General features: G+C 40.5%; 1 protein-coding gene across 1 annotated transcript in view; it reads right to left on the bottom strand.

Moving 5' to 3' along the window:
* The window catches only part of FAM149A (family with sequence similarity 149 member A), a 55,287-nt gene extending 30,279 nt beyond the window's left edge, over positions 1 to 25,008 (bottom strand). The window contains exon 1 of the mRNA XM_030312162.1: positions 24,911 to 25,008. Coding sequence (XP_030168022.1) covers positions 24,911 to 25,008 — 98 coding nt within the window. The remainder of the gene's footprint in view (positions 1 to 24,910) is intronic.
* Between the last annotated feature and the right edge of the window lie 824 nt (positions 25,009 to 25,832).

Here is a 25,832-nt window from a genome sequence, read left to right as displayed (position 1 = left end):
ATGGAGTGTTTTACATTCTAAGGGGGGTGGGGGCTTGAGGTCAATAATCACAGTAATTAAATAGAAGACCTCAATTCCTAAAATAAGGATATTAGGATCTGCCTCAACCTATTTTGGAGAATTCATTTGGATGAAATGAAATTGCGCATGTGACCATCCTCTGAAAAATCTATTAGAAATGTAAAGATCTATCACTAGTCACAAGCAACATTTCAGTTGTCAAAAACCGACCTGAGTTCAAATACTGGCTCTGCCTTGCTCTAGCCAGGCAATCCCGAACTGGTAATAATTCCCCGAGCATAAATTGTCGAAAGCAAATCTAATATTATTCTCTTCCTTGTAGAGTCCTATGAATTAGAGATGATTTTTAAACAGTGCACGTAGATGCCTAATACATTGTAACTTACATTACTCCGCCTTTCAGCTCTTGAAACATTGAGTTAATTACACTGAGAGTTTAAAAAGAAAATCGAGGGGTGCCTGGGTGGCTCAGTTGGTTAAGCATCTGACTTCGGCTCAGGTCATGATCTCACGGCTGGTGAGTTTGAGCCCCGCATCAGGCTCTGTGCTGACAGCTCAGAGCCTGGAGCTTGCTTCGGATTCTGGGTCTCCCTCTCTCTCTGCCCCTCCCCACTCGTGTTCTGTTTCTCTCTTTCTCTCAAAAATAAATATTAAAAAGAATTTTTAATTAAAAAAGAAAAACAAGATTGAGTAGAGAGCTCACTTGTGTCCATATTATTCTTATGCAGTTATAATATGCAAATGTTGCATATAGCCTTTTGTATTTATCCAGTTCAGGCAGTCTTTCCTTTGCACCAGTATCACGTAAACTGAAACTGTATGCATCAAAACCATGTCCTTGCTTTGCAAATGTACACACACACACACACACACACGTATTTTCTATCTCCACCATGGAGCTGTTCACCAGTGAGCACACCCACCCAGCACCTAGATCTTGGTTTCTAGTACAATCCTCCAATAGGAGGAACTAAGTTTCCGTGGAGAAATATATGATTCCAGGGCTGGGGCAGGGAAACTATAGGATCCTGGAGCATGTGCAGTGCCAGAAAATAAGGACGTACTCAAAAAACTACAAAAGAGTGGGGGCATGTCAGGGGCCAGCCTGAAAGAGCCCTGAATGGCGAAAGCTGAAACAATTTAAGTACCAAAATAAATAATGTGGTATTGAGTTACAATCCAAGGAACAAAATAAATATCTATGAGCACATAGTGATATAAATAAATGAATGAATAAATAAATAAAGGGGGGGGAAGTGGTGAATCTCGTACAGAAAAATTATAAATGAATCAGGTCACTGCTTATCCTTTCAGGAGACAGAGCTTAGTATCTCCGACCCTCAACCTTGAGTGTGGGCTTGATTCCAAAGAGTACAGTATGAAAGGGAGGCGGGTAACTTTACAGGGGAAAAACCTGACCAGCACTCTGTCAGCCAGGTGATCAAGGTCAGCATCATTAGTGATGAGTCACGATGGAAGCAGACACCCTTAACAAGATATGAGGAGAATGCCGCTTCATCTCTGTGGTCTTTCTCCCCGAAACCCATAATCACAGTCTAATCATAGGACAAATTCTAACTGAGAGACACTCTACCAAATATGTGACCTGTGCTTTTCAAATTGTCAACGTCATCAAAACAAGGCAAGTCTGAGAAACTGTCTCAAACCAGAGAATACTAAGGAGTCGTGATGGTTAAATGCAATATGGCATCCTGGATAGGACCTTGGAACAGAAGAAGGACAGTGGGGAAAACCTGGTTGTAACAGCTAATCTTAAATCAGTGGACTCTGAATACAGCAGATTATCCTCCATAATGTGGGTGGGCCTCATCCAATCAGTTGCAGCCCTTAATGGAACAAAGACTGACTTCTCCCAAGCAGGAACGAATGCTGCAAACAGACTGCCTTTGGACTCAAACTGTAACTCTTCCCTGGGTCTCCAGCCTGCCCACCTACCCCGCAGAGATTAGACTTACCGAGACTCCATTATCACGTGGTCCAATTCTTTAATGTAAATCTCTCTCTCTCTAGCTCTTTATCTGTCTATCCATAAATATATACCTTCTTATATAAATCTACAAATAAAGATGCAGGTGTAGACATATAGAGATACATCCTAATGATTCAGTTTCTCTGGGGAACCCTGGCTGAATACACTGGTGATGGAATGAAGATGGAATGAAATGTGAAATTTTCGTTAATAATATTACATCAATGCCAGTTCGTTATCTGGGACAAACGTACCATCTCATATAAGATGTTAATAATAGGGAGCAACTTTTCTGTACATTTAAAACTGTTCTAAAGTAAAGTCAATTTAAAAATGCTTTCATTAAACTCTTCGCCGCATTTAAATATATTGTCCAAGTTAATAACACCTTCCTAGAAGACCAATAAAACAATATCATATTTCATTACTATAATGTGAAGAATATAATAATTTTATAATGTTCTAGGTAAACTGTGAAGTCCACAGCTTATATGAAATTATAGAAAAGTGTAGAATTAATATATTATTTAACAGGAAAATGAAAAAAAAATTTACTAGGTGGGAAAATTTATAAGGACATTATTTTGAAAGAACTATAACAAAATACAGGAAGTTATATCTGATTTTATAATGACAGATACTAATAACTAATAACAGAAATGTGCTTTATATAATTCTTTTCTAAGAGCAGTCTATGTAAAGCAAACTACAAGTGCATTATTTGACTCCTTTTGCAATCAAAATGTTTGCATGCAATCCCGCCAGAGAGCCACTAGATGTCAATCTTTCCCATCTGTTAAAACTGAAAAACGTGCCCAGGTGGATTTTATATATACATACATAAATATATATATATATATATATATTTATATACATATATTTATATATTATATACATATAAATATATATATTTATATACATATATTTATGTAAATATATGTATATATATTTTTTGCAAGACTTAGGATTTAGTGAATTTTCTTTCCAGATGTGGAATCCTGTTTAGATCAGAAATCACTATTGCAGTGAACAATATCCAGTATGCACAGCTGACAGAAAGTGGCAAGATACTAACATCCTCCGTGGCTGGAATGCTAACCCTTTGACAGGCAAACAGACTCAGGGACCTTACTTCTGAACCTAACAACCACCCTGATGCTCGCTGCTTTTCAGTACAGAAAAGAAAATCGAGGGTGAGCAATGTAAGTAAATTCCTGAGGGTAAGCAGTTTTATCCAGATCGGTCCAGTCTGAGTTTAAAAGTTTGCCCTTTCTAAGATTCATCTCTGATCTAACTTGCAGATCTCTGTTGAAGTCCCTTCTCTGATAAAGATGTTCTATGGACATCACTTGTGGATATACCAAATACGTTCTGTAATAATATTCACTAACGTTTCTCGAATACTAACCACGTTCCAGTCCCTCCTTTAATGGACTTGATACAAGTGAGTTTAACATTTAAGTTTCACAATAATTCTTTGAAAGGGGGATAGTATTAGTATCATTATGCAGAGTAGTAAACTGAGGCACAGAGAAGTCGATGACATGGCAGAGACAACACTCTAACTTCAGCTACTGGAGATAAAGCTTATTCAACACCATGCTCAGTCTTTTATGCAGGGCAGGCACCTCAGAAGCCCTCTACAACATATCCGGAGAAGTTCGAGCTCACTAGATTTAACAAAGAATACAGAAAAGTTTTTACATGTAGAAGAATGTTGTATCTGAAAAGGGTAACGGAGGAAAACTATCAGACTTTTAATATGAAGGGTGTAAAAAACTTAGAAAGCCCTAAGTAATCTATGAGGTTAACAGCTTATATAAAATTACAGAGAGATACAGAATTTGTATTTTATTTAAAAAAAAAACCCACCTAAATTGGGAATTTAGAAATCCAATGATTTCTAAATTACTGCTGAAAATTATTAAGGACAATAATTATTAGGTAAGACCATACGAAATTGCCAATAGTGTACTGTTTTGAACCAGAAAAACAGAAGTTTTATGTGTCAACCCAATACACTGGATGAATGGATTTAATAACATTTTTTTTTTAAGTAGGCTTCATGCATGGAGCCCAACGTAGGGCTTGAACTCATGACCCTGAAACCAAGATCTGGGCTGAGATCAAGGTCTCAACAGACTGAGACACCCAGGTGCCCCAATAACATTCTTTAATATCCAGTATTTTTCTTACTTTTAAGCATTAACTTTACCATGCTATTATAGTAGAAAGTGAAAGAAAAAAAACAATTTGAAAATGTTTTTATGAATACTTTTATAAAGTATTCATCAGACTTTCAAAGTAAAAACAACCACCTAAGCATATTCTAGGAAGAGCTGAATTTCTCCCACTATAGCATCAATATAGTCAAATTTTCCCCCAAAAAGTGTATTTTCATGTTTAATTTCACGTATTCTTTTAATTAGTAGAGCAGAAAGTAAAGACTTGCTAATAATTGCTAGATCACTACTTATAAGGTTTCATTTGATGTTTCATTTGATGTCATCGAAATCTTAAGATACAGTTGATCCTCGTTATTTGCGGATCCCATATTTGTGAATTCGCCTACTTGCTAAAATTTATTTATAATTCCAAAATCAACACTCCGGGTGCTTTCATGCTTATTCATGGACACGTGTAGCGGGGCAAAAAGCTTGAGTTGCCTGAACTGCGTGTTCTCCCCCGAGGTGGAGCAAGACAGCACTCTGCCTTCTTAGTTTTGCTCTAACACTACAAACAAGTGCCCTTTTTGTAGTCTGTTTAGTGCCATGATGGTTTACATTCTTGTGTTTTTAGTTGGTGATTTTGCTGTCGAAATTTGTGGTGCTTAGATGGAAATTATAGCATTGAAGGCTTATATTAGAAAAGAAGACCTAAAATCAATCATCTAACTTTCCACCTTAGGAAACTAAAAAAGGAAGAGCAAATGAAATCCAAAGTAGGCAGAAGAGAAGAAATAATAAAATTAGAGCAGAAATTAAAAAAAAATCGAAAACAAGAAATTAAATAGAGAAAATCAATGAAACCAAAAGATGGTTCTTTGTAAAGCGTAAGAAAAACCAATAAGCCTCTAGCCAAAAAGAGAGAGATTGAGAGGGGGCACAAATTACTGAAATCAGAAACGAGGGGTGCTTGGCTGGCTCAGTAGGTGGAGCATGCAACTCTTGATCTCAGGGTTGTGAGTTTGAGCCCTGTGTTGGGTGTAGAGATTAATTAAAAATAAAATCTTAAAAAAAAAGAAATGAAAGAGGGAACATCACTACAAATCCCATGGACATTGAAAGTATAATAAAAGAATACTCCGAATAACTCAGTGAGCACAAATTTGATAAACTAGATGAAACGGACCAATTCCTTGAAAGACATAATCTGCCCAAAACTCACACAAAAAGAAATAGACAATCTGAATAGGCCACCTACATGTATTAAAGAAATTAAATCAATAATTAATAAAACAGAAAGCACCAGGCCCAAGTGGGTTCACCGGTGAATTCTATCAAACATTTAAGGAAGAAATTATACCAATTCTCCTAATCTCTTTCAGAGGATAAAAACAGAGGGAATACTTCCTAACTCATTCTATGTGGCCAGCATCACTATAATACCGAAACCAGACAGAGACATTTGTAAGAAAACTACAGATACACATCTCCCATGAAGATAAATGCAAAAAATCCTCAACAAAATATTAGTAAATTGAATCCAACAATTATAAAGAGAATTATACAGCATCACCAAATAGGATTTATCCTGGGTATGTAAGGCTGACTTAACACTACCTAATCAATTAATGTAATCAATCATATCAACAGGCTAAAGAAAAATTACATGATTATATCAATAGATGCATAAAATGCCTTTGAACATCCATTCATGCAAAAACAAAAAAATAAAACCTCTCAGTAAAGTAGGAATAAAGGGGAATTTTAAAACTTGATAAAGAGCATCTACAAAAAGTCTACGGCTAACATCTTAATGATGAGAAACTAGACGCTTTCCCACTAAGGTCAGGAGTATGTCAGGATGTCCTCTCTCACCACTCACTTTTCAACATTATACTGGAAGTCTTACCAAATTCAATAAGACACAAAAATGAAAGAAAAGGTATACTGATTTAAAAGAAAGAAAATTACCTTTGTTCACAGATGACCTAACTGTCGATGTAGAAAATCCAAAGAATCAACCAAAAAACTCCTGGAACTAATAAGTGATTATAGCAAAGTTGTAGGATTCAAGATTATATAAAAAAAAAGCGAATTGCTTTCCTTATATAGGCAATAAACAGGTCGAATTTAAAAATAACAATACAATACTATTTACATTTGCCCACCCCCAAATTAATTATTTAGATACATATCTAACAAAATGTGTACAGAATCTATATAACGAAAACTACAGAACTCTGATGAAAGAAATCAAGGCAAAACTAAATAAATGGAGAGATAATCCATGTTCATGGATAGGAAGACTCAATATTGTCCGGTATCAGTTCTTTCCAAACTGATCTATAGATTTAATGCGATCTCAATCAAAATCTCAGCAAACTATTTTGTGGCTATCAACAAACAGATATCTAGAACTGATTCTAAAGTTTATATGGAGAGACAGAAGACTCAGAATTACCAACACAATATTGAAGGAGAGGAACTAAGTTGGAGAAATGACTCTACCTGACTTTAAGACCTACTATAAAGCTACCATAATCAAGGCTGGTATTGGTAGAAAAGTACACAATAGACCAATGGAACAGAATAGAAAGCCCTGGAGATATATGTACGTAAATATATTCAGCTGATCTTGGACAAAGGAGTGAATGCAATACAATGGAACAGAGAAAATCTCTTTAACAAATGGCGTTAAAACAACTGGATATCCACATGTAAAAAAACAAACCTAGATACAGATGTAACATCCTCTCCAAAAATTATCTTGAAATGGATCATAAACCTAAATGTAAAATTTAAAAAACTATAAAACTTCTAGAAGATAACATAGGAGAAAATCTTGATGACCTAGATCATCAAGACAATGACTTTTTATTTATTTATTTTTAATTTTTTTAGCCTTTTAATTTTATTATTTACTTTTGAGGGAGAGAGACAGAATGTGAGCAGGGGAGGGGCAGAGAGAGAGGAAGACACAGAATCTGAAGCAGGCTCCAGGCTCTGAGTTGTCAGCACAGAGCCCAACGTGGGGCTCACAGACCACAAGATCGTGATCTGAGCCGAAGGTGGACGCTTAACTGACTGAGCCACCCAGGCGTCCCAAGACAATGACTTTTTAGATACAACACCAAAGGCATGCCCCATGAAAGAAAGAATTGACAAGTGAGGCTTCATTAAAATAAAATAAAAAAATTCTACTACGCGAAGGATAATGTCATGAGAATGAAAAGACAAGCCTGGGAAACAAGACGGGGAGAAAATATTTGCAAAAGGCACATTTGCTAAAGAACTGTTATCCAAAATATACAAAGAACTCTTAAAGACCAACAGTAAGAAAACAAACAACCCGGTTTAAAAATAAGCCAAAGACCTTAACGGACACCCCACCGAAGAAGATGGATCGATAGCAAAGAAGCAAATGAAAAGATACTCCACACCATATGCAGCGGAGAAGTGCAAATTAAAACAACAATGAGATGCCACTACACACCTGTTACAATGGCCAAAATTCAGAACACTGACAACACCAGATGATGGGAAGGTGGTAGGGCAAGGAGAACTCTTCCATTGCTGGTGGGAATGCAAAATGGTACATCCATTTTAGAAGACAGTTTGGTGGTTTCTTACCAAATTAAATGTACCCTTACACTACAACCCCGCAATCACACTTCTTGGTATTTACCCAAAAGAGTAAACACTTAGGTCTACACAAAACTTGCACGTAGATGTTTATAGCAGCTTTATTTATACTTGCCCAAACTAGGAAGCAACCAAGATATCCTTCAGTAGGTGAGTGGATAAATAAACTGTGGTATATCCAGACAGTGAAATCTTATTCAGCTCTAAAAGGAAATGAGCTATCAAGCCATGAAAATACAGAGAGGAAACTTAAGTATGTGTTACTAAGTGGAAGAAGGCAATCTGAACGGGTTATGTACTGTCTGATTCCAACTAGAAGACATTCTGAAAATGGCAAAATACGGAGAAAGTAAAAAGATCAGTGTGTGCCAAGGGAAAGGGAGGGATGAATAGGGCACAGAGAATTCTTTAGGGCAGTGAAAATACTGTGTGAGACCGCAGGTAGATACATATCATACATTTGTCCAAATGCATACGATGTATAAGGCCAAGGCTGAACCCTAATGTAAACCATGATTTGGGGATGCTAATGATCTGTCAATGTAAGTTTCTCATTTTTTTGAAATGTTTATTTATTTATTTTTGAGAGAGAGAGAGAGAGAGAAAGAGAGAGCGCGCGCACAAGCAGGGATGAGGCAGAGAGAGAGGGAGAGAATCCAAAGCACGCTCCAGGCTCCCAGCTCTCAGCACAGAGCCCGATGAGGGGCTTGAACTTACGAAGCATGAGATCATGACCGAGCTGAAGTCTGAAGCTTAACTGACCGAACCACCCAGGCACCCCTGTTGGTTTATCATTTATAACAAATATCTGACTCTCGTGGGAGATGTTGATAATAGGGAAAGTAATGCCTGTGTTGGACAGGGGGGTACAATCTTTATGAAATATCTTTGTGAAAAATCTTTTCCTTTCACTCACAACCTTTTGTTGTGAACCTCACACTGCTCAAAAATTAAAGTCTTTAAAAAATGTCAGCCTAAAATTTGCAAAATTAAAAAAAAAACCCATAATTTCTCACATTTTTATCTCTGAGGTGAGGATGTCTATCACCAATAGTATCTTACAATAGTGGCCAGGAGAGCATCAATAGGGAAGTATTTGTCATAAACCGTAAAAAAGATTAGCTTCCCGCTCACACTCATTAGGATGACTATTATCCAAAAAACAAAACATAACCTGTGTTGGTGAGGATGTGGAGGAACTGGAACCTTTGCATTGTTCTTTTTTGAAGATTTAAAAAAAATGTTTATTTATATTGAGAGAGAGAGAGCACAGGCACACATGCACGCATGCATGAGTGGGGGAGGGGTAGAGAGAGAGGGAGAGAGAGAATCCTAAGCAAGATCTGCACCATCAGTGTGGGAGCCCTACGCGGGGCTCAATCACAAACTGTGAGATCATGACCTGAACCAAGACCAAGAGTCCGATGCTTAACCGGCTGAGCCACCCAGGTGCCCTGGAACCATTGCATTGCTGGTCGGAATGTGAAATGGTGCAGCTACTATGGAAAACAGTCTGGTGGTTCCTTACAAAATTAAACACAGAATTACCATATGATGCGGCAATTCCACTCCTCAGTAAGTACTCCCAAAGGACTGACAGCAGGGACTTGAGCAGGTATTTGTGCACCATTGTTCATAACGGCATTATTTCCTCTAGCCAAAAGAAGGAAACAGCCCATATATTCATCAGCATGTGAACAGATAAAGAGAGTGTGGTCTATACTTACAATTAAATATGATTCATCCTCAAAAAAGAGTGAGATCTTGACACATGTTACAACATGGATGCACCTTAAAGACGTGCTAAGTGAAATAAGCCAGACACAAGAGGACAAATATTATACGACTTCACTTACATGAGATTTCAACGGCATTTCATTTCAGAGACAGAAAGTACCATGGTGGTTGCCACGGGCTGAGGGGAACAGAGGAGTGGGGAGCTATTGTTTCATAGGTACAGAGTTTCTTTTGGGATGATGAGGAAGTTATGGAGAGGAATGATTGTGAATGCATTTAATGCCATTGAATTATCCACTTAAAAATGGTTAAAATGACACATCTTATGTTATATACGTTTTAGCACATTTAAAAAGAAAGCTCACCTTCCAATGGGCAGAATCAGTATTAGTGACTTGGAAAGGAGTCTTTCCATACATAAATCTTTTCCACAACATAAAAGCACTTATCTAAACTTTAACAACCAAAGCCCTAGGAGGATATGGGAGTGGGGTCGAATCGGATTCACGTTCCTTAAGTAGGGTCAAGTATAGGCTGGCTCTATGTTACTAACTGCAAAGCCAGCTTAAGAGCCCAGCACCAATATCTTTTAATACTTCACTGGATTCATAGTAAAAATACTGTGTCATCTATGTTTTAATGGCATAGAAATCATTGTGTGGAAAAACCAAGGCCTTGACAATGATGAGTAGAAAATGAATTCAGAAGAGTCATCTTTGAATGTTAAGAACTTCTAGGAATTTATTTAGCCTGTATTTCCCTTCTTATGCTGGGACAAAAGCAATTTATCACTTAAAAAAAATCTGTCTGGTTAAATCTCAAAGAAGTACTACAATAAGAATAAAATTATAATTCTAATTGATGGGAAAGCATTGTATCATAGTTTAATCGGCAACATTTTTCTTTTTAGTGGAATATAAAATAATAATGTGTCTAACAATCAATAACATTATAAATTAAATGAAGTTCAGTAATTCCTGATTTTAAATTTTTTTTTTTCAACGTTTATTTATTTTTGGGACAGCGAGAGACAGAGCGTGAACGGGGGAGGGGCAGAGAGAGAGGGAGACACAGAATCAGAAGCAGGCTCCAGGCTCCGAGCCATCAGCCCAGAGCCTGACGCGGGGCTCGAACTCACGGACCGCGAGATCGTGACCTGGCTGAAGTCGGACACTTAACCGACTGCGCCACCCAGGCGCCCCAGTAATTCCTGATTTTGAAACAGGGTTTTTAACTACATTCAATGGCTTAATTTGCTGAAATGGACAATAGGCCTGTAAAGATTTGCCCTTCATTAAAAAGCAGCACGAACTAGAAGATGATATTGTACCAGGGTAATCTGTCAAATAATTCTCTGCTGTGGAAATACTAAGTTTATCTGTGTTTCTAATTCTTAATTTCAAACTCTTTAGGTTTTTGTCTTCCAACCTTTAACAGAGATGATAAAGCAAAACAGAAGCTAAACTCAACTCATAAAATCCAAAGGGCCTCCTGTCCAATGATTAATTGTAGTTACAGAGCCAGCTGGCCTGACAAAGCTCTCTTGGGGTGGTTAAAACCTTCCAGTTAGTGGCCTCTTTCGATGAGCTTAAGTTCTCAATTTTATTGATTTTTTGGTAGCTCTTAATTTTAATTTAGTATAACTTACCAATCTTTTCTTTCTGGTTAGCACTTTTTTGGCCCTATTTAAGAGATCTTTGCCTACCGTAAGACATAAAGATCGTGTCCTATGTTTTCTTCTAGAAGCTTCATTGTGTTTTCTTTCACATTGAGACCTACAATTCACTTAAAACTGATTTTTTCGCATGAGTTTCGCACAGGTGATCAAGTTTCTTTTGCTTCTTTAAGGATGAACAACTGATTTTGCACCGTTTATTGAAAAGACGGTCTTTTCACCAACAAACATTCATAAACTTAGAAGACTGAATCTGGAATCTGGGTTCTCTATTATGTTCCACTGGCCTATTTGTCTGTCTTTGCATCAGTAATACACTTTATGTATTAATGTGGCTTTATAATAAATTTGGTGTCCTTTAGAGTAATTACTGCTGGGGTACCTTGGTGGCTCAGTCGGTTAAGCATCTGACTTCGGCTTAGGTCATGATCTCATGGTTCGTGAGTTCAAGCTCCGCGTCGGGCTCTGTGCTGACAGCTGGGAGCCTGGAGCCTGCTTCAGATTCTGTGTCTCCCTCTCTCTCTGCCCCTCCCCACTTGCGCTCTGTCTCTTTCAAAAAAAAAAAAAACTTTAAAAAAGTTTCTAGAATAATTATTGTATATTATTATAAATATTGTTGTATAGTAATTACTGTTATTTTTTCTGTATATTTTCTATCAATTTCTGTGAAAGGTACGTTAAAATTTTTCCTTATGAGTTTGGATTTGCTTATTTCTTCTTTTAGTCAATTGCTGCTATAACTATAGATAGGTTTTTGTTTTTGCAAACTCAAAATTTAGGCTTCCCCTTTTTTTTGCTGTAAAATTCACTCTTCACTATCTACAAGGTTATTTCTGAGTTGTAAAAATGATCTCTTCCCCATGAGCAATAATTCTTGTATTCCTCATTCAGTTCTCCATTCAGTTTTGCCTGCCACAATCAGAGAGAGCATGAGAACACTTTCTTCTTGCTCTGGTAGGGAGAACTTAGCAGCAGATACTCTACGTCTGTCAAAAATAGACACATCTTCATATATTTTTGAAATTATGTTATTGGTGCCTGTACATTTAGGATTTTCACATCTTCCGACAAAGTGGCCCTTTTCTATTTTTAAAACGGCCCCTGTTACCTCCGCTAATGCTTCTTGTGTGTTTTTTTAAAGTTTTTATCTATTTAAGAGAGACAGACATAACATGAGTGGGGGAGGGGCATAGAGAGAGAGGAGAGAGAATCCCAAGCAGGTTCCATGCTGTCAGGGCATTTTCTTTTCTTTTCTTTTTTTAGAGAAGTTTTCATAATGCTTCTTGTTTTAAACGTTACTTGGTCTCATATTATAAAAGCTACACCAGCTTTCTTTTGATTACAGTTTACATGTACCAACATTCCATCCACACATTTATCTCCGGTATTTCTGTATTCTAATATTTAAACTTGCTTCTTTGATCAACTAGAATATAAAGTTGTTGCTTACAGCTAAATTCAGATGGGATTAAATTTGCGACTTGTGGCAGACTGGGGGGCCTGGCAATCTCAAATCACTAATCCAGTCAGTAATTAAGAAGATTTAAACCTGGGTTTCAGTCCTTGTGGGGCTGGTCTCTTTCCAGTTCAGCTGAACTCCTGAGGGGTTTGTATTTATTGCCCAGCTTTCCTCCTTGCACTCAGGTTAGTGTGCCATTGCTAGAAGTTGAGTTAAGGGAATTTTTGTAGCAAAATCTTGTACAGTGTGTGCCACAAATCACCATTCATGTCCCAGGAGAGTCCTCAGTAAAATGTACATTGTCCCCTAATGCTTTACTGAGGAAGAATTTACAAATGCTTTATGGTGAAAACTGGAGTGCATCCTGCTTCATGGTCACCTTGAGGCAAAACCAAAGGTTTCCAGCAGGGACCCGTATATGGATTAGAAGTACATTTAGAGTACACACACACACACACGATGCTAAATCAAAGTATCGGTATTAAACAAATGAGCCGCTGAGTGCATTAAATAACAAAAATAAACATGTGCATCATAAACTGAATTTAATATAGACCTTGAATTCACAAAAGTTCAACACAGGAATATTTCCATTAAGGCATATCTCCAGGAAGCCCAGCTCAAGCCTTGGCTATAATCAACACAAATTTTCCTTCTTATAATGAGGACAATGTATTGTGTGCTAAGGTGCTTCACGGAAAGTTCTATCGTTTGTTTTTGTTTTGTTTTAGAACATTCAGCTGAATGGCTCTTCAAGACAGAAAACTACCGAGTCCTCCTGCTGGACACAATTCTTTCTTATCCATCCACGTATCATCCAAAATCAGGGTCCCTAACCTCAGTCTCAGTTCTGAGACTACTTGTAGCAACAACGTGCGTTGCGAAACAGAGCACTTTCGAGGCTATCATTTGCATTTGCATTTTCATATTCTTGTTCACGTGGACAGTGAGGGACTACATGAACAGTTGTGCATGAAAATGTGTCTTGCGCATACAAACGCCGTGCTCTGATGGAGAGGGAACCAAGGTCGGGGAGCCACTCACTCGACGGGGACCCCCTATCTCCTCTCCAGCTCTGTGACTTCTGGAAGGCAGAGATCCCCTCATCTCTTTGGGGTGTTCAGGTGACAGAAACATTTTCAGGAGTTTCATAAGCTATTGCTAAACATATCCCTTTGTTCCAATGTACCCGTCATCTCCAGGACGGCTTTGGAAGTAAACATACTTCTAATACTTACTAGCACTGGTGTGCTGAGAAACCAGCAATCTGAAAAAAAAAAAAAAAAAGTCCTGATGTGAAGCGTTTGCAGACTTGCAGGGTGTGAATGCTCCCTCCTTGGCCAGCCTCCAGCCACCACCGTGATGCCACTAAGTGTGGAACAGGAAATAGCTGCAGGTGATTGTCTCCCGCCAGCCAGTTCTATCCACTCGGCACACTATTGCTTCGTGGGGACGGAGGGACTCTCAGAGAATCACACAAACTACCACTTTTGCCCCTGAAACACCTCTGATCACCACAATATCTGGAACGGGCTCGCGAGACGACTTCACTGCAGAATTCCCTCCTACTCTTCAACCAGCCTTTTCCGAAGGGAAAAGGCCCCAGATCACCTCAGAACTGTGACACTTTGCTCATTTGTAAAGAGCAAGCTGAAGCCGGGTTTTCAGGAGTTCTGAGGGTTACATGAATTTGAGCAGATTTTAGCCAATTTAATTTAACTTAACTTAGCCAATTTTATTTTTTTTTATTTTTTTTTAACGTTCATTTATTTTTGAGACAGAGAGAGACAGAGCATGAACGGGGGAGGGGCAGACAGAGAGGGAGACACAGAAGCGGAAGCAGGCTCCAGGCTCCGAGCCATCAGCCCAGAGCCCAACGCGGGGCTCGAACTCACGGACCCTGAGATCGTGACCCGAGCTGAAGTCGTGTGCCCAACCGACTGAGCCACCCAGGCGCCCCTAACTTAGCCAATTTTAAATTAAATTGGCCAAATTTAGCCAAACTTACTCAAGTCCAAAGTTAAACTCTACCACCAAGTTAAGACAAAGGGTGAGAGGCAGAACTTTACTGAAGGCAGAAGGGAGACAGCGAGACAACAACCCCTAAAAGGTTCAGTTTCGTGGCCTCAGACTAGGGGGTAAGTGGGGGGCAATGTGTTAGGACAGGCACCACGTATGTTTTCATACATGGGAACTCAGCAAATGTCATTAATATTTCTTGCCCATCTCACATAGGGGCCCGTGGTTTTCTTCAGTATAACTGCCATGTGCTCCGTTGAAAGAAATTTCATTGTAAGGAATTGAAGTTAATGATTAATTTAAAAATTGTCACTTCAGTGAATCTTGAAAAGAACAAATAACTCACTGTTCAATTTTTTTAAGATACTCAAAATGATATCATTATGTTAGAAATCAGTAAGATCTAAAATGTTAAATGCTATGTGAAAAAAAGGAAATTCATTAGAGAAACGTGAATATAAGTGCCTGGCAAGGATTACAGCGGTCAGTATTTAATTATAAGGCTTCTTCTAAACCCTTAAGTGAAATGTCTAATTAAGAAAATGCTAATGTGTGGGTATACCCTTTCCCCTAGCAAGGGCCGTATCTAATATCTGCTTCTCCAATTTTTCTTGAAAGACAATGCTTACCAATTATCTGTCTTACTATATGGATAAAGTATTTGACTTGCTCTCAAATATACATGAAATAATTTATAAGAATAACACATAAAATAAACGAGAAGTTTAATAAAACTAATGTTTTATTTTATTTTTTTTAATGTTTATTTATTTTTGAGAGAGAGAGAGAGACAGAGCATGAACGGGGGAGGGTCAGAGAGAGGGAGACACAGAATCTGAAACAGGCTCCAGGCTCTGAGCTGTCAGCACAGAGCCCGACGCGGGGCTCAAACTCAGGGACTGCGAGATCATGACCTGAGCCGAAGTCGGACGCTTAACCGACCGAGCCACCCAGGCGCCCCAACTAATGTTTTATTTTAAAGAAGTCACGGCTTTAGGGGCACCTGGGTGGCTCCGTCGATTAAGCGTCCGACTTCAGCTCAGGTCATGATCTCGCAGCTCACGAGTTCAAGCCCCACATTGGGCTCTGTGCTGACAGCTCAGAGCCTGGAGCCTGCTTCAGATTCTATGTCTCCCTCTCTCTCTGCACCAGCAGCCCCACCCGCCTCACTCATGCTCACTCTCTCTCTCTCTCAAAAATAAATAAACATTGGGGCGCCTGGGTGGCTCAGTCGGTTAAGCATCCGACTTCGGCTCAGGTCATGATCTCGCAGTCCGTGAGTTCGAGCCCCGCGTCGGGCTCTGTGCTGACAGCTCAGAGCCTGGAGCTTGCTTTGAGTTCTGTGTCTCCCTCTCTCTCTGACCCTCCCCCGTTCATGCTCTGTCTCTCTCTGTCTCAAAAATAAATAAACGTTAAAAAATTTTTTTAAATAAATAAATAAACATTAAAAAAATTTTATAAAAAATTAAAAAAAAAAAGAAATTACGGCTTTAGAATAAAAGTCATTTCTTAAGTTGCACTTCAAAATGGACAAAACTAAGCGTTAAATTTGGTCCCCTTATCAGGATTACTAGGAGTATTATTCCAAGAAAGATACTTTTCGATTATTCATTAACATGCTTTTTATTTTTCAAATTTATTTTTCTTGAAAGAGTAAAATTTCGTAGAGTCAGTTTGTTCCAGGACAAACACTACCAATTACTTTAGAAACAGATTTTTATCCTCCTTACCATGTTAAACAGGTTATTAAAAAAAACATTTGGTTATATATATATATATATATATGAGCACACTATAGATTGATTGCTTGAATTTGAATGCTATATTTTCCACCTATTAGCCAGGTGGAAGTAAATAATTTCTTTTCCCTTCGGAGCCTCAATTTCTTCATCTGTAAAATGGTAACAAAATTCCTTCCCACTATGTTTGTTTTGGTGATTCATGATAATGTCTATAAAAACATGCATGTAGCATTTGGTTCCCAGTAGACATGGAAATACTACCTGTTGTGTCTAATGCTAAGAATCTTGGCTTTGTAGAATAATACATATTTGCACAATGCTCAATCAACATGCTTATAAAAATGTTAAAACTAGTGAGTAAAACAAAAGTCTAACTGAGGTAGACTCTCTTGAGAATATATCACCTGCTTCCTTAAAATATATTTTATATATAAAATTAAAGTTCCCCAGAATTTATCATTATGCATTAATTTAGCAATGAAATTACTGGTTTTTAAGCAGGAGGTGTTCACTTTATTCAATGTCGGCTCTTTAAAAAAAAATGTTTATTTATTTTTGAGAGAGAGAGAAAGAGCGAGCAGGGAGGGGCAGAGAGAGGGAGACAGAGGATCTGAAGCAGGTTCCAGGCTCAGAGCTGTCAGCACAGAGCCCGACGCGGGGATCATGACCTGAGCCGAAGTCTACACTTAACCACTGCCACCCAAGTGTCCCCCAGTGTAGACTCTTAATTCAACTAGATTATAAAGAATCTTGGATATACATGAATGGTTTCTAAGACTTCACTGTTCAGTGTTAGAAATCTGAATTAGTTTCATTTGAAAAGAAGTGTCCATTTTAACCTTCTAAGTATCTAGTGACATTCTCTGAAATTTAACTATCAGTATTAAAATCCTAATGTAAGTCGTGAGCTTCCAAGGTGGGGTGTTTCCTCATCCTTATTACTGGCATTATAAAACATTTAAGGTGACAATGATCCTGAGAAGAATATACATGCATATGTGCATAGGAAAAGAACATTTTACTTCATTCAACTTAACCTTAATAATCTGTTTATTAAACAAAATAGGGTAAGGCTTGGCTTGACTGTTTTTCTTGTCTTTGTCAAAGACCTTCATTTCTTTTCCAAGTTCACAACTGGATATTTAATCATTTCAAAGGCTTTATTTAATTTCTGTGCTGTATGAAACATGGTATATTCATCGACTATTTCTACCTCTCAAGAATAAAAGGACAATATTTGAATTTTTTCAACATATATTTAAAGAATGGTATTTATTCATTTAATGAGTCATGTCCTATTTTATATATATTATATATAATATATATTATATTATATATAACATACAACATATAACATATATGATATGATATATATGATATGATATATGATATATGATATATATGATATGATATGATATGATATAATATAATAAAATATAATATAATATAATATATATTATGCCTAGCATTCTTAAGACCATTGAATATTCAGATAATTTTGGGGGTAAAGCAAAAGTTTTGCCTATAGATTATAAAATTATATCCAAAGAGGTATATGATTTGGGTGTTGTTGAATTAAACAAATATCCACACTGCTCTGATGAGGGGAAAAGTGTTCTCTATATGTAGGGATGTGTAGCAGAGTATTTTTAAATGTATTTCAGGGCACTTGGGTGGCTCAGTTGGTTAAGCGTCCAACTTCGGCTCAGGTCGTGATCTTGTGGTTCTTGAGTTCAAGCCCTATGTCAGTCTCTGTGCTGACAGCCCAGTGCCTGGAGCCTGCTTTGGATTCCGTGTCTCCCTCTCTCTCTCTTCCCCTCCCCTGCTCATGCTCTGTTTCTGTTGCAAAAATAAATAAACATTAAAAAAAGATAAATGTATTCAGTTAGTGTTTTCATGTTCCTTTGTCCCCTCCCATAGTGAATAATCCAAAGCTTTTTGCTTATTGCTTCAGAAAACAGAGAATGAACCAGGGGTTTTTCCCCTTGATGTGTGTGTGTGTGTGTGTGTGTGTGTGTGCGCGTGCGCGTGTGTGTGTGTGTGTGTGTTTTAAGCCTGAACTTACAAGATTGGTATGGACTTTTAGCTTAGGAAAAGATTTAGGGAAAAACACATACATTAGGGAGATTCTTCCCCACCCTCAGAAGAGAAACAGATTCCCCAGAATGGGGAGATTCTGTGAGAGAGATTTTCTGTGTCTGAGAAGGGAATCTTAGGGACAGTCTTAGGAAGTGAGGATGTGTCTTGAGTGGCCATTACAAAGCAAAACAGTCCATTAGGGACACTGTACCCTAGAGAAGGCACAAAGTCAGGAGGTAGATTGAAATCTAGCCAGCCCTCCACTTGATTTCCCTCTTGGTGCCAGTAATGGGCCTAGTGGGGGAAGGAGTGTCTTTTCTCATTCCCGTGAACTGGTGGGTCCCTGTATCTAGGAACCAGGTTTTCTCTAGGAAATTGTGGCTCCGAGGCACAAAATGCAGACCTCCGGTGAGCTGGAGTACTAGGTGGAACCTGGCCTAAGGTATGTTTGTGTGGTAAGGGATCAGGGAGGACCTGTGTCCTGATGCTTCAATAGGACTTAGGTAAGGATCCCTGAGAAAAGAAAGGCTGTCTGGAGCAGACTGACATCCTCCTGGAAGTCCTATAATGGAGAATGTTGGTATGAGGGGCTCCCATGAGGACCACAGAAATAAGGAAGAGAGCCCTAACTTGAAGAGCCTTGGTAGATATGTGCACGAGCCCTGGGTTAGAAAGAAGGATAAGATGAGATTATGGACATTTCAGTGGATCCAGCAAGGATAGAAGTTATCAGAAAACCAGTGGGCTCCTTCCCTGCCACTGAATATCCTGGTCCCATGTAGGCAAACCACCACCCCCCTCCCCGCCACCCCAAAAAGAGGCTCAAGCTTAAGATAAAGTTGGGAAAATCCCAGATAACTGAGTTTTAGTTTCTACCACTTTGGTGGGATGTGGGCCTCAAATGGAAATTAAATTTAAAATATGGGAAAATAGTCTCATGGGGCAAAAGATCAGTGCCCTTACTGTGACACGCTTCCTTTCTATAGGATTCAGAAGAGATTAATACATTATGATCGTCTCTTAATTACAAGCAAAGGACTCTTCTCAAAGACAATAGACTGGCGACAAGAAAGCAGGTCATGTTGCATATTTCCTGTCAAAGTTCCTTTCGTTTGGAAATTATCTGTGTTTGCAAGTTATGCTTTATGAGACAAATTAGCCATCAAGGGTTGTGAATGAATTATGGGAATCATGATGGACATAGCCATTGGCTTAAACTTCAAAAAAAAAAAAAACAAAAAAACAAAGAGTAACAGTAGGAGAAACCTTCCCCTTTGAGCAGCGGACTCTTGGCCACAGGTCTCTCCCCAGGACCACAGCTCCCATAGATGTTGTGAACAGAGCACATCTGCAAGTCTAGATCATTTGAACAACTTAAAGAATCTCATCTTAAATCACAGGGTACTCTGAATGTTGCTTAGCCCTGTATTTCAGGGAGAGTAAAAAAGGTAGTATGATCACTCGGCTGGTTTTTTCTCTCTTGGTGTCCCAAAGGTTTTTTTTGCTCTTTATGGTCTAAAGGTATCTAAGTAAAGTCTGCCTCGATGCTTCTCAAACTATTGTGTAGTGTCAGACCATTTAAAAATTTTTTTCCAGGGGCGCCTGGGTGGCTCAGTCGGCTAAGCATCCGACTTCGGCTCAGGTCATGATCTCCCAGTTCGGGAGTTCGAGCCCCGCGTCGGGCTCTGGGCCGATGGCTCGGAGCCTGGAGCCTGCTTCAAATTCTATGTCTCCCTCTCTCTCTGCTCCTCCCCTGCTCACACTCGGTCTCTCTCTCCTTCAAAAATAAATAAAAACATTTAAAAAAAATTTTTTTTCCAGTTTACTGTGAATAAATAATTGTTAAAGTATAATAAAAATAAATTAACCAGAGAATAAAATGGAAAAAAAAGAGGCACAAAATACAAATACAAACGTTATCAGTCAGCAGGCGTCAAGTTATTCTTTCAATTGCTATAAAAGTTTCTAAATGCTTATTCCCACTTTCTGTACTTATCACGGACCGGTGACAGGTAACTGACAGGGCACGTGTTGAGAAATACTAGGTTAGCACAGAGAAGAGACACCTCCACTTGTAGAAGATCTTAAAACACCCAGCAGCAAAAATAAAGAACACTATATATCTTCCAGAGTCTGTAATGCGCTGTGTTATAAATTTGTAATTGCTGTACATATTCAAAATCAACTGCATATGGAAAGCTGCCATATTTATATTTCTAGTCCTTAATCTTTCTCCCAAGTTCCACTCACGAAGGTCCAGCTCTCCGCCTGGCACCTTCTTTGGTTGTTTTTCCAAGATTTCAACCCAATATGCATCCCAAAGTGAATTCCTCATCTTACCCAACAAACTCCCTTCTGTGTTCATACTTTATTGATGGCATTCTCCTTGCAGTCACGTAAAATGATCTTTAACTTTCCCTCTTGCTTCCTTCAACTGCACCAACACATTGCCAGTCCTGTGATATTTATCATCCCAGTATCTTTATTTTTATCATCCTCATCCCAGGCCCTCATATCTCTCATGGGGTTCGTTGCCAGAGCCTCTCCACTGTTTCTGGGTTCACACTCTCTGTGCATTAGCTTATTCCTTCTAAAGCTCAGGCCTGTTCATGCCACTTCTCTGTCTAAAAACATTTAGTGGCCTCCCCAGTGTTTGCTAAACAGAGTCTGGTATCCAAGGCTCGCCGGGTTTTCTCCCAATGCCTTTTCACAAACGCTGTACTCCTAACAAATTGAACTCATTATGTGACATACAGTTTTGTACCTAAATGTCCTGAGAAAGGGCATTTAAATTGCCTTGAGATTAGGAACCCACAAAAGTGGCTTATATGACAAAGCTAACATTTTCATTTACTCATTTAACAGATTTTATTAAATGTTTTTTCCTAAAATTGCCTATTTTAGTTTATATTTATTTATTGTTTTATTTATTGCACATGTTGCCTTAAGTGGCACAGGATGAAGGGTTTATAGTCCAAAAAGGATGTAATATGTGAATAGGAGCCACAGGGTTAGGGGGTAGGAATGGGTAAGAGCTGTATGGAGGGTGGGCCGTGAATGATTTGTGATGCTACGGATTCTTCTGCAGTGTCTCTAAAAGTTGAACATGAAACGTTCGATCCCAGGGTGACACCTACATTTCGTCTAGCCATTCGACCATAATCAGTGGTCATGCTAATTAGGATAATCTTCGGGACGTTGTCATGAAAGATTAGACTACTCTAATTGGTTTCCCCAAATAGTGGAACCAAACGGTGCCATTTCTTACAGTCATTTGATAACTGCAAACGAATTCTTCTTTTTTTCTTCTTTTTCTGTCACCCTTTTCTTCACCTGGAATGTATCCTTTCAGGAAACACACTCCCAGATTTCATTTCATCTTCATCCAAGAAGCAGATGCTAATCATGGAAAACATTTTTAAAGCAGGTCTCCGCGTGTTAGGCACGTTAAGATGTTGCTGCAATTGAATTCTGGAACCTCCCTCTGAAGCAAATATTATTATCATCTGCATTTTATCAAGGAGAAAAACCCACAGGTTGGAAGACTGCATAAACTGCCCAGAATTACACAGCCGGCAGACGGTTTGAGATTGGAATCCGGCTCTTCTGATTCCTAGGTACACAGGCTCGCTCAGCCCCGATAGACTGAGAGGTAAGTCCCTGCATTCATTTGACTTCCAGCTAAGCTGACAAGCCCTGAAGGCAGTCACTGCAATATTTCCACACTCACGTGACTCCGACAGTGGAACTCAATCACTCAAAAAAGCAACATTATATGCTACCAGCTATAACTTATAAGAGATATACTTTCTGACCACATGAAGTTTACGGTCTATCCACATTCCTATATAGCTATTATCCAACTATATACCTTCCACCTTACCTACTGTTAGAAATTCTTGTATTTCCAGAACAAATAGAATAAGACCTTTTACAGGGTGGTAATTGCGTAGTTCACACCAGAAGTGCCAAAGAGAGGTAGTGAGGAGGGTGGGCAAGACCGGAAGCCAGCGTAAATGAGGGACACGGTGTAAATGAAATGCATGGGGAGGTAAGGGTGAAGACAAAAAGTGGGGGGATCACATGTCTGGGAGTGCAAGAGGGCGAGGCGAAGCAGGGAACTCAATACCCTCTGCCTCTGCGAGGCAGCCAAGGCGCCCTGTGGAATGAAAAAGGCAAGGCTCTCCTCTGTGGGCCATTCCTTCATCCAATCTGTGGTTCAGAGATCAAAACTTGGGCTGCTATGGAGCGCCTTGGTGAAAAAGAAAAGGCTCAGAATTGAGAGAAAGTCTGCACACTTCCCCACTCAAATTAATTCCACTGTTTCCAGTTTTCAGAGAACAGTACAGAATCAGGATATAAAATGCATGGGTTTTCATCAAGCAAACAGAAACTGTGAATTAGGATCTTCCTTTGTAACTGAGTGTAGTGGTCTTACCATTGGATTCGTGTTTCTCAAGGGTTTATGTCCAGTAGTTTCCATGTCCCAAACTCTCTCTACCTACTCTTTTTGTCTTCCTACTCCTACATTAACCACCTCCCTCTCCCCATGTCCCTCCCTGGACTTGAGAAAACTAAAGACTCTACTTTAATATTAAGCAAGTAGTCTAATAATTCATAGTAGCTCTCTGCAAACCGGCAGGTGAGGCTTGCAGTTGTATAATTTAAATCCATCACTGAATGATGTTTCTTTAGTCTATGTTATAAATTGCCAACCGAGAAATCCGGGAGGGCAAAAAAAAAAAAATACACTTCAAGCTGCAAAAGGTCTGTAGTATTGAAGGAAAACTCACCGCAACACTTTCTTCCTTTCCCCCTTCATAAACTTTCTAAGTGACAAAAGGAATGAGGTATGAAAGGAAGGGAATATGAGAGTTTGTGTATCTACAAAAGATCCTGGTGCACTCAAGGGCTGTCTGATGGCAGAGTATGAACACACATCATCAGAAAGATCCTTGAATGAGCAGATCTGTGCATATTATTTCTCAGAGCAATGTGCCTGTTCGTACAAAGCACTAAGACTAGAGGTTAAAGTCAGCATGTGGAACTGTGTGCTCATAAAACATTAAGTGTGTAAGTGTTAAAGGACCAGTAGCCAAAAACAAAGGCCTCATTCCTAAGGCATAGGTATTCTAGCCACTTACTCGAATTCAAATGCAGTTGATTTTCCTTCTGGCGGGGATCAACTTATTAACGCATTTTCTAATATGCTTTCCAACATGCTGTTTTAAATCAAAAGAATCATCTTAATGTTATTTAACAACTTATTTTAACACGGAGATGAATATCACAGAGAATTGTAAAGATACAGTCATTTAAATTGCGAATGGGTTAGAATACATTTTAATGCGATGGTTCTCCAATCTGTTTTGGGGGGCAAGAGGTGAGGAAGAGCTTCTGTGTAGGCAGAAATCTCCATCCATCATGGGGACCCTCTGGTGTGCCCTTGACCATTTCACTGTTCTTCTGCAGGATTCAGAAAGCTGAACATTTCTATACCCACTTAAGAATAGCCATATGTTCTGCTCATTGAAAAATAATCTCTTTAATTCTAAACTGCACATTTTGCAAGAGGAATGTTTTCATCACCGCTCTTGATGGTGGAGGGACTGTGTGCATCACTGCTCTTGATGGTGGAGGGACTGTGTGTGTGTGTGTGTGTGTGTGTGTGTGTGTGTGTTGAGGGCAGGGTTCGCCAATCCCCAGTGAAATATTCCCATGAAGTCAGTCAGTGTTTCTGAACTACCTCAGGGCGCTATGGCAAGAACTCCCAAGCTCTAGGGTATATGATCAGAAGTGTCCTGAGTATTACAGATTCCGTTTATGTCATATGATGTTATACATATGTAAATTAACTAGATATCACACAAAGAAAACCCCATCCCACCTGGGATAAGAATTGTGGCTGATCTTTGAAAACTAGGAAAGCGCAAAGTCTCACCATTTCTTAAACTTGTCGCTGCCAACGTGTATTCGGTTACACTGCACATCTCTCTGTCACATTCTGCATCAGAGAAAGGGACTTGAAGCCTCCTTTCAAAGTCCCTAAGGAAACCAGAGTATCGAACGATCGAGGGGAACACTTCAGCTAGAAGAGAAACAAAATTCTGTCGTCCTGTCCTTCAAGCCCTGCGTGGTCTCCCTTCCCTCTCTGAGAGCAAACAGCAGAGGATTACCTTCCAGAAAGCTGAACAACAAGCCTGTCAGGGCGTAGGTTTGAAAAGACCAGGCAGCCGAGCAATAAGGACTCAGGGAAAGTACAAGGAGGGTGCCCAGGAGTGTTAGTAGAAGTGAAATTGCAACTAGCGCCTGGCCAGGTGGGTGTGGCAGGAGAAGGTCGGCGTCCTAACCACGACACACAAGGACCCCGCCGCTACTCACGCTTCTCCACCGTCCTCCGAGTCGCCGTCCGAGGCCCACTCCTCGCCGATGTCCGGCAGGGTGAAGAACAGGGTCCTGGGGCCAGGCCCGGGGGGCATCCAAGCGCCGGGCGCTCGCTCTCCGGGGCCAGACTGTGGGGTGCTCCGTGGGCTCGCGCCTAGGCTGCCGCCGCCCCCGGCGCCCCCGAGGGCCGGCAGCGCAGCGGTGACCCCGCCGGGGCCCGGGGCGGGCGGCGCCCAGGTCACCAGGTGGGCGGGGGAGCCTGCGGCGCTGCGGCCGCTGCGGCCTCTGCTGGAGTGGCCGGCGGGCGGGGGCTGCGCTCGGGCCGCGCCCGGGCTACTGGGCAGCGAGAGGGGGGTCCCGGCTGCTTCCGCCGCGCGGCTCGCGACCGAGACCCGGGGGTAGGAGACGGCGAGCAGAGGATGGAGCGAGGCGGGCGGCGCTCCCCGCGCGGCGGAGGGGGAGTCGGGGGCCAGGGCGGGCAAGAGGGCCGGGGTCGGGGCCGCGCCGGGCGAGGCGCTGGAGCCCGTCGGGCCTGCGGCGGCAGCGCCCCCCGAATGGCCGGAGGAGGCCACCGGCGAGGGGACCGCCGGGGGCGCCGTCGGGGTCTTGAAGATTTTGGCGAAGAGAGACCCCAGGTCCGACACAGCGACCTTCATGCCCCGGTCTTGGAAACGCTGTCCCTGCGGCAGCCTGAACCTCCAGGGCACGGGACTCGGGGCTGCTGGGCTCCATCCACCGCCGCGCTCGGCGATCCGGCTCCGGCTGCCCCGGGCGGGGGCGGGGGTCCCGGGGTCCCCGCACGCCGCCGAGCCCGGGGGGCGCTTGGCACTCTCTCCACCAGCAGGAACCCCTCCCGGCGCTCAGCGCCTCAGCGCTTTAGGCCGACCTGCCCCGACGGCCTGGTCCGCCTGCGGGGTGC

Source organism: Lynx canadensis, chromosome B1, assembly GCF_007474595.2.
Source record: "Lynx canadensis isolate LIC74 chromosome B1, mLynCan4.pri.v2, whole genome shotgun sequence".
In the NCBI taxonomy this organism is placed as follows: Eukaryota; Metazoa; Chordata; class Mammalia; order Carnivora; family Felidae; genus Lynx; species Lynx canadensis.
Note: the sequence above shows the minus strand (reverse complement) of the source record. Positions and strands in the feature narration are given on the sequence as shown.